General features: G+C 42.9%; 1 protein-coding gene across 7 annotated transcripts in view; it reads right to left on the minus strand.

Annotated features, from left to right (window-relative positions):
* Window positions 1-10000, minus strand: part of LOC116359994 (syntaxin-binding protein 4) — a 142080-nt gene that overhangs the window by 99231 nt on the left and 32849 nt on the right. Inside the window, exon 1 of one of the 7 annotated variants that reach the window (XM_031814341.1) lies at window positions 6169-6382. The exons of the other annotated variants lie outside the window; for them this stretch is intronic. Coding sequence (XP_031670201.1) covers window positions 6169-6215 — 47 coding nt within the window. The 5' untranslated portion in view covers window positions 6216-6382. Of the gene's footprint in view, window positions 1-6168; window positions 6383-10000 lie in introns of those variants that run through there. 7 annotated transcript variants of the gene reach the window in all.

A 10000-nucleotide genomic window follows, 5' to 3' on the forward strand; every position in this document is an offset into this window, starting at 1 on the left:
CTTCTAGAACCAAAGCATTGATTCTTAGAGTCTTAGAGCTGTGGGATTAAAAGTGTAACAGAACATCAACCCACCACCACCTCCACCAAATGACAATAGAGAAACAAAGCAGCCATCTTTGTCCACTGACTAGACATTTCTGATTAACATATTTGAGTGGAGAGGAGTGACACAAACACTGAACCATGTGGCAGTAAGCATACGGCATAGATACAAAGATATTAGACACTGAACCATGTGGCAGTAAGCATACAGCATAGATACAAAGATACTAGACACTGAACCATGTGGCAGTAAGAATACAGCATAGATACAAAGATACTAGACACTGAACCATGTGGCACTAAGAATACAGCATAGATACAAAGATACTAGACACTGAACTATGTGGCAGTAAGCATACAGCATAGATACAAAGATACTAGACACTGAACCATGTGGCAGTAAGCATACAGCATAGATACAATGATACTAGACACTGAACCATGTGGCAGTAAGCATACAATATACAGTTCAAGTTGGAAGTTTACATACACTTAGGTTGGAGTCATTAAAACTCATTTTTCAACCACTCCACAAATTTCTTGTTAACAAACTATAGTTTTGGCAAGTCGGTTAGGACATCTACTTTGTGCATGACACAAGTCATTTTTCCAACAATTGTTTACAGACAGATTATTTCACTTATAATTCACTGTATCACAATTCCAGTGGGTCAGACGTTTACATCCACTAAGTTGACTGTGCCTTTAAACAGCTTGGAAAATTCCAGAAAATTATGTCAGGGCTTTAGAAGCTTCTGATAGGCTAATTGACATAATTTGAGTCAATTGGAGATGTACCTGTGGGTGTATTTCAAGGCCTACCTTCAAACTCAGTGCCTCTTTGCTTGACATCATGGGAAAGTCAAAAGAAATCAGCCAAGACCTCAGAAAAAAATTGTAGACCTCCACAAGTCTGGTTCATCCTTGGGAGCATCCTTGGGAGCAATTTACAAACACCTGAAGGTACCACGTTCATCTGTACAAACAATAGTACGCAAGTATAAACACCATGGGACCACGCAGCCTTCATACCGCTCAGGAAGGGGACGCGTTCTGTCTCCTAGAGATGAACGTACTTTGGTGCGAAAAGTGCAAATCGATCCCAGAACAACAGCAAAGGACTTTGTGAAGATGCTGGAAGAAACAGGTACAAAAGTATCTATATCCACAGTAAAACGAGTCCTATATCGACATAACCTGGAAAGGCCGCTCAGCAAGGAAGAAGCCACTGCTCCAAAACCACAATTAAAAAGCAAGACTATGGTTTGCAACTGCACATGGGGACAAAGATCGTACTTCTTGGAGAAACGTCCTCTGGTCTGATGAAACAAAAATAGAACTGTTTGGTCATAATGACCATCGTTATGTTTGGAGGAAAATGGGGGGGCCTTGCAAGCCGAAGAACACCATCCCAACCGTGAAGCATGGAGGTGGCAGCATCATGTTGTGGGGGTACTTTGCTGCAGGAGGGACTGGTGCACTTCACAAAATAGATGGCATCATGAGGGAGGAAAATAATGTGGATATATTGAAGCAACATCTCAAGACATCAGTCAGGAAGTTAAAGCTTGGTCGCAAATGGGGTCTTACAAATGGACAATGACCCCAAGCATAATTCCAAAGTTGTGGCAAAATTGCTTAAGGACAACAAAGTCAAGGTATTGGAGTGGCCATCACAAAGCCGTGACCTCAATCCCATAGAAAATGTGTGGGCAGAACTGAAAAAGCGTGTGCAAGCAAGGAGGCCTACAAACCTGACTCAGTTACACCAGTTCTGTCAGGAGGAATGGGCCAGAATCCACCCAACTTATTGTGGGAAGCTTGTGGAAGGCTACCCGAAACGTTTGACCCAGGTTAAACAATGTAAAGGTAATGCTACCAAATACTAATTGAGTGTATGTAAACTTCTGACCCCCTGGGAATGTGAAGAAAGAAATAAAAGCTTAAATAAATCATTCTCTCTAATCTAATTCTGACATTTCACATTCTTAAAATAAAGTGGTAATCCTAACTGACCTAAAACAGGGAATTTTTACTAGGATTAAATGTCAGGAATTGTGAAAAACTGAGTTTAAATGTAGTTGGCTAATGTGTATGTAAACTTCCGACTTCAACTGTAGATAAAAATATACTAGACACTGAACCATCTGGTAATAAGCATACAGGATAGATACAAATATACTAGACACTGATCCATCATTCTACTTCTATGGTATTCAGTGAAGGAGGGGAATCCCTGTGGTTCCCAAACATTGTTGGTGTACTACAGGTTCTCTCCAACCTGTTCCCGGAGAGCTACCCACCTGTAGGTTAACACTCCAACCCTGTTCCTGGAGAGCTACAGTCCTGTAGGTTTTAACTCCAACCCTGTTCCTGGAGAGCTACAGTCCTGTAGGTTTACACTCCAACCCTGTTCCTGGAGAGCTACCCTCCTGTAGGTTTACACTCCAACCCTGTTCCTAGAGAGCTACCCTCCTATAGATTTTAACTCCAACCTTGTTCCTGGAGAGCTACAGTCTTGTAGGTTTACACTCCAACCCTGTTCCTAGAGAGCTACCCTCCTATAGATTTTAACTCCAACCCTGTTCCTGGAAAGCCACCCTCATGTAGGTTTCTGGACAGTAGCTCTCCAGGAACAGGGTTGGAGAGCCCTGATCTACTATGAACCAAATTGTTAACCCTTGTTACACCGTTGTGACCCAACACAATCTGTAGCCACCAAATGACAACCCAAATCAACACAGAAACAAAGCAGATTTGTCTTTGTCCATTGACTAGAAAGCTGTCTGATAATCATCTTAGAGAGGAGGGGAACACAGCCAGGAAGCAATATGTCTGAAAATCATCTGAGAGAGGAGGGGAACACAGCCAGGAAGCAATATTTCTGAAAATCATCTGAGAGAGGAGGGGAACACAGTACACTAATCACAGAGCAGAAGACATGGACAGATCCTCTACTTCTCTGATGTCCATAGCAGGAGTGTTATTCTTATTCTTTGTCTCCTGACCCCACCTGTCTCAGCCTCCAGTATTTATGCTGCAGTAGTTTGTGTCGGGGGGCTAGGGTCAGTTTGTTATATCTGGAGTACTTCTCTTGTCCTATTCGGTGTCCTGTGTGAATTTAAGTGTGCTCTCTCTAATTCTCTTTCTTTCTCTCTTTCTTTCTTTCTCTCCCTCGGAGGACCTGAGCCCTAGGACCATGCCTCAGGACTACCTGACATGATGACTCCTTGCTGTCCCCAGTCCACCTGGCCGTGCTGCTGCTCCAGTTTCAACTGTTCTGCCTTATTATTATTGGACCATGCTGGTCATTTATGAACATTTGAACATCTTGGCCATGTTCTGTTATAATCTCCACCCGGCACAGCCAGAAGAGGACTGGCCCCCCCTCATAGCCTGTTTCCTCTCTAGGTTTCTTCCTAGGTTTTGGCCTTTCTAGGGAGTTCTTCCTAGCCACCGTGCTTCTACACCTGCATTGCTTGCTGTTTGGGGTTTTAGGCTGGGTTTCTGTACAGCACTTTGAGATATCAGCTGATGTACGAAGGGCTTTATAAATACATTTGATTTGATTTATGGTTGAATGGTTCTTCCCTCATGTTTGGGATCTGCTGTATGTCACAACCAAAGTGATTTTCATATGTCCTCGTGGAACCTTGACCCATAGTAATAAAACCAAACAATATCACTAGCCAATATCTTTATCCAGAACCCATGGCTTCAGACTCAACCCAGTATCAACTACTGTAGCTGTAGCCCCTCACTGGACCGAGAGTCCAAACACACCATTTAGGAAACCATTTGTTCTATTATTGCCACCAATCCCAACTCTATTCTGGCTATATTTTCTATTTAGTCTATTCTCTCTGTGAAAATCAGCTCATATTGGCACCAGGACTGCAAAGTAAACACGTTGAACAGCCTTGCCAAATTCCCCACTAATTCTCCTTTCAACGTTTTCATTTGGAGATTTGGGATAGTTAAGACTAAAATCCTGCTTTCCTTTTTGGTTCTGTTTCAGGTCAGATTGGACTAACAGTTGTTACATAGCAAATATCTAACAGAGGGTCACAAAATAATACAATAATACTGGGTTTTGGCATTAACTTCCCAAATGCATCCATAATAGGCTACAATGTAGTGTAATAATAGCTCAATACAGGCTGTGGTGTTATAACAAGCTGGCAGGGAGAGATTAGTGCTGTGTATGTATGTGGTCTTCACAACTAACCAACCCTATTCCATCTCCCTGCATCATCGCCCACATGGAGAGATGGAGAGGGGTGCGTGACTGACCGGATGAGCTGTGTAGGCTACACTCAAATTACAGTGTAGTTTATTGTATCCTCGTTATGAAAATAGACTAAAGATAGACTACACACGGTGTAAAATACACTAAAGATAGACCACACACTGGGTAAAATACACTAAAGATAGGATACACACTGGGTAATATAGACTACACACTGGGTAAAATAGACTGCACACTGGGTAAAATACACTAAAGATAGACTACACACTGGGTAAAATAGACTAAAGATAGACTACACACTGGGTAAAATAGACTGCACACTGGGTAAAATACACTAAAGATAGACTACACACTGGGTAAAATACACTAAAGATAGGATACACACTGGGTAATATAGACTACACACTGGGTAAAATACACTAAAGATAGACTACACACTGGGTAAAATACACTAAAGATAGACTACACACTGGGTAATATAGACTACACACTGGGTAATATACACTAAAAATAGACTACACACTGGGTAATATAGACTACACACTGGGTAAAATAGACTACACACTGGGTAAAATACACTAAAGATAGACTGCACACTGGGTAAAATACACTAAAGATAGAATACACACTGGGTAAAATACACTAAAGATAGACTACACACTGGGTAATATAGACTACACACTGGGTAAAATAGACTACACACTGGGTAAAATACACTAAAGATAGACTACACACTGGGTAAAATACACTAAAGATAGGATACACACTGGGTAATATAGACTACACACTGGGTAAAATAGACTACACACTGGGTAAAATACACTAAAGATAGAATACACACTGGGTAATATACACTAAAGATAGACTACACACTGGGTAAAATACACTAAAGATAGACTACACACTGGGTAAAATACACTAAAAATAGACTACACGCTGGGTAAAATAGACTACACACTGGGTAAAATACACTAAAGATAGACTACACACTGGGTAAAATACACTAAATATAGACTACACACTGGGTAAAATACACTAAAGATAGAATACACACTGGGTAAAATACACTAAAGATAGACTACACACTGGGTAATATAGACTACACACTGGGTAAAATAGACTGCACACTGGGTAAAATACACTAAAGATAGACTACACACTGGGTAAAATACACTAAATATAGACTACACACTGGGTAAAATACACTAAAGATAGACCACACACTGGGTAAAATAGACTGCACACTGGGTAAAATAGACTAAAGATAGACTACACACTGGGTAAAATACACTAAATATAGACTACACACTGGGTAAAATACACTAAAGATAGACTACACACTGGGTAAAATACACTAAAGATAGACTACACACTGGGTAAAATACACTAAAGATAGACTACACGCTGGGTAAAATACACTAGTATTACATTTGTTCTTTATCAACAACAATTTAGCCGGCGCAACACAACTCCAAACATTATTGTAATTGATCAAACCTGCAAAGAAATTTGTATTTTTCTAATACATTCGTTTAAACTACATTATATATTGTGTTCACAACAAAAATATATATATATTCTACAGTGAATTGCACTATCAAAACAGAATTTGTTGTCTATCGGGCTTCTGCGGTGGAGAAACGGACAGCAGCTTTGAAACGCACCGTTCAAAGGCGCGCTTTAAAATCCGTTTTTCAATAAATTGACAGCCTAAACAAATTACATTCTGGTCATCAACGGTTTTAATAATAGCCTAGTATTCCTATGTATATAAAAAACGTGTTCAAGAAGGTAAAAAGCGGTTTGTAAAACACATCATCATTCTTTCACAAACACCTGCTCCGCTCCCCTCTTCCTCTCTTCACCGGAGTTTACCTGCTAATGATAACTGCTCCTTTGTACATGACAGAAAACGTTGGCATATTGACTCCCAATAGTTCAGTCGACCGTCGGTCGGTCGGTCGGTCGCCAGGCAACGTAGAATTCTATTCCATCGCCCTTCTTCCGGAGTCCAAAGCCCGCGCTCTCAGCCGCTCAGCGCGCAGGGGTCTTCCTTTCGCTCGAGCCACATGATCGTCTGCCTGCAGCACTCTAATTCCGCGCGCAGTTTAACGGATCGTCGTTCCAACGTTCTAAAACGTCACCGACTTCAATAGATTAAAAACATCTCTCTTTCATGGCGCTTCTCTTCTCTTACGGAATGAAACGGGAGACAGCAAAACCAAAAAGCAATCAAGTTCATTTTCTAGTTGGCAAAAATTATTATTACATATTCTTATCATCCGTTGGTCAGTCTGAAAGTTTGTTGAAAGAATGTGTTGGCATATGTATGGACAGCTGTAGCCTAGGTGTTAGGAGAAAAGCTTCTGTAGGGGCCTTTGGTTGCTTTTACAGGATCCACCTGACAGAGGCCTGGACCAGAGACACTCTGAGGCCTGATAGGGTTGGATAAGGACTAAGCCTGTCACGTTTTGCTTCATATGGCTCTTATTTTGCATTAACCATCTGCTGTCTGTCCAATTGGGAGCCTTTTGTTGCATAGAGTTGCATAAACACAACATGTCCCTGGTCCAGACAACTGTTAAGTTTCGGGTTTGCTGTTTGGAAATACATAACATTTGGCTGACTAACAATAAAGCCAGGTGGTGGACGGATGTTTGATCCAACAAAAGTCCTTCTCACTCCATTTAGACACAAACATGTAATCTCTTGAGACATTAGTTCCATTGATATTACTTATAAACTAGAGTAGTGATGTGATCCGGGGTGCATCTGTGTTTGTGTGTGTGTGTGTGCCTGTTCAGTGTACACTTGTCTGTCCATCCGTCTGTCTGTCTGTCCATCCGTCTGTCTGCACACATGATCGTGTTTGTCTGTGGATGTGTGTGTGTGTCTCTGTGTGTTATCCTGTTCTGAGAATCCTGCCCGGAGAGCACTTCCTGTCTCTCTCTCTGTGATCCAGTCAGTCTGGACTATTAATTAGGTAATAACAGGATTATAATTTGTACACAGCTCTATCTATGTTGAGTCCACAACACAACTCAACTCAACTCAACACAATACAACACTATACAATACAACACAACACAATACAACACAACACAATGCAAAAGGAGAGAGAGCATGGAACAGAGAGAATCAGAGAATAAGAGAGGTAAGAGAGGTACAGAGAGGTATTGAATGGTCATCTAGCCTAACTCTCTGAGAAAGGACAGTAAAGTCTGGTGATACAGGACAGTAAAGTCTGGTGATACAGGACAGTAAAGTCTGGTGATACAGGACAGTAAAGTCTGGTGATACAGGACAGTAAAGTTTGGTGATACAGGACAGTAAAGTTTGGTGATACAGGACAGTAAAGTCTGGTGATACAGGACAGTAAAGTTTGGTGATACAGGACAGTAAAGTCTGGTGATACAGGACAGTAAAGTCTGGTGATACAGGACAGTAAAGTCTGGTGATACAGGACAGTAAAGTCTGGTGATACAGGACAGTAAAGTCTGGTGATACAGGACAGTAAAGTATTTGGTGATACAGGACAGTAAAGTCTGGTGATAAGGGACAGTAAAGTCTGGTGATACAGGACAGTAAAGTCTGGTGATACAGGACAGTAAAGTATTTGGTGATACAGGACAGTAAAGTCTGGTGATACAGGACAGTAAAAGTCTGGTGATACAGGACAGTAAGGTCTGGTGATACAGGACAGTAAAGTCTGGTGATACAGGACAGTAAAGTCTGGTGATACAGGACAGTAAAGTATTTGGTGATACAGGACAGTAAAGTCTGGTGATAAGGGACAGTAAAGTCTGGTGATACAGGACAGTAAAGTCTGGTGATACAGGACAGTAAAGTCTGGTGATACGGGACAGTAAAGTCTGGTGATAAGGGACAGTAAAGTCTGGTGATACAGGACAGTAAAGTCTGGTGATACAGGACAGTAAAGTCTGGTGATAAGGGACAGTAAAGTCTGGTGATCTTAAACCTCACAGACACATCACAGACTCATGACATCACATCAGATCACCTCACAGACACATGCCACCACAGAGACATCACAGACACATGACATCACATCAGATCACCTCACAGACACATGCCACCACAGACACATCACAGACACATGACATCACATCAGATCACCTCACAGACACATGCCACCACAGACACATCACAAACACATGACATCCCAGACACATCACAGACACATCACATCACAGACACATCATAGACACATCACAACCTGTCCTTGACTTAGTATAGCCAGCGCCAACTACAATTCTACACTCCTATAAACTTCTGGCTAGGGTTAGGGCTAGCGTTAGGGCTAGGGTTAGTGCTAGGGCTAGGGGTTAGGGTTAGGGCTAGGGCTAGGGTTAGGGCTATGGCTAGGGGTTAGGGTTAGGGCTAGGGTTAGGGCTAGGGGTTAGGGTTAGGGCTAGGGCTAGCGTTAGGGCTATGGTTAGGGCTAGGGGTTAGGGTTAGGGCTAGGGTTAGGGCTAGGGGTTAGGGTTAGTGCTAGGGGTTAGGGCTAGGGCTAGGGTTAGGAGTAGGGGTTAGGGCTAGGGTTAGGGCTAGGGTTAGGAGTAGGGTTAGGGCTAGGGCTAGGGTTAGGGGTTAGGGTTAGGGCTAGGGGTTAGGGTTAGGGTTAGGGCTAGGGGTTAGGGCTAGGGGTTAGGGCTAGGGGTTAGGGCTAGGGGTTAGGGTTAGGGTTAGGGTTAGGGTTAGGGTTAGGGTTAGGGTTAGGGGCTAGGGTTAGGGCTAGGGGTTAGGGCTAGGGGTTAGGGCTAGGGGTTAGGGCTAGGGGTTAGGGTTAGGGTTAGGGGTTAGGGGTTAGGGTTAGGGGTTAGGGGTTAAATAACATGTTTGAAGAGAAAGAGTCATACTTCCATCCTCCTTAGCATGACCAGATAGTGATGACCATACTGGAGCAGCTCAGAGATACTGGAGCTGGAAGTCCCCCAGAGTCATCCTGTGGATTTGACTAGGGGCCAAAGACCCAACGCAGCATCCTTGACCAGGGGCCAGGGAATGGAGTTAGGATGCAAGGATGGCCATGCTGCGAACGACAGAAGTACAGTGCAACACTCCCAACACTTTCTCTTCAGAGATCTAATTTGCAGACTGGTGGCTGCCGTCTAGTTGTGTCTCAGCCAAACTGACGTCCTGTTGTCTGGCAACTGGCAGGGCCAGCGTGTATCGTGGAAGGGAAGTCACATCGACATTAACATCTCATCTGAGCCCTGGTCAAGAAGCCAGCAAACATTTAGTTCCAAACAACATACACCAGGACATGTGTCAAGTAAAAAACAGTGCCATGGTTCGCTATAACAATGGGGGAGGGGAATCCTGGCTTGACCAAGGGCCATAGACCGGGGTTAGGACTAGACAGCAAACTGGTTGCATGTCTGGTTCAGCCAAACTGACTTCATGTTGCCTGGCAACTGGCAGGGCCACCATGTAGGGCTGGTGACCATGAAACCAGAAATGTAGCCAGGCTAACTGGGGACGGTTTCAAAGACATCCAGAATGTGTTTGTTGACCCAGATAGAGATAAATAACCTGTAGTCAAGACAACGTGTCCTTGAAAACGGAGAGAGAAGGACCAGATATACATACTGTTCCTAAATATGATTCAGCACCAACAGACGACTGCAGTTCAGACATGATCGACGCACTAATGAAACATGTCAAATCTTGGTTTAAATGTCCA

Source organism: Oncorhynchus kisutch, unplaced genomic scaffold (assembly GCF_002021735.2).
Source record: "Oncorhynchus kisutch isolate 150728-3 unplaced genomic scaffold, Okis_V2 Okis06b-Okis10b_hom, whole genome shotgun sequence".
NCBI classification, from domain to species: domain Eukaryota; kingdom Metazoa; phylum Chordata; class Actinopteri; order Salmoniformes; family Salmonidae; genus Oncorhynchus; species Oncorhynchus kisutch.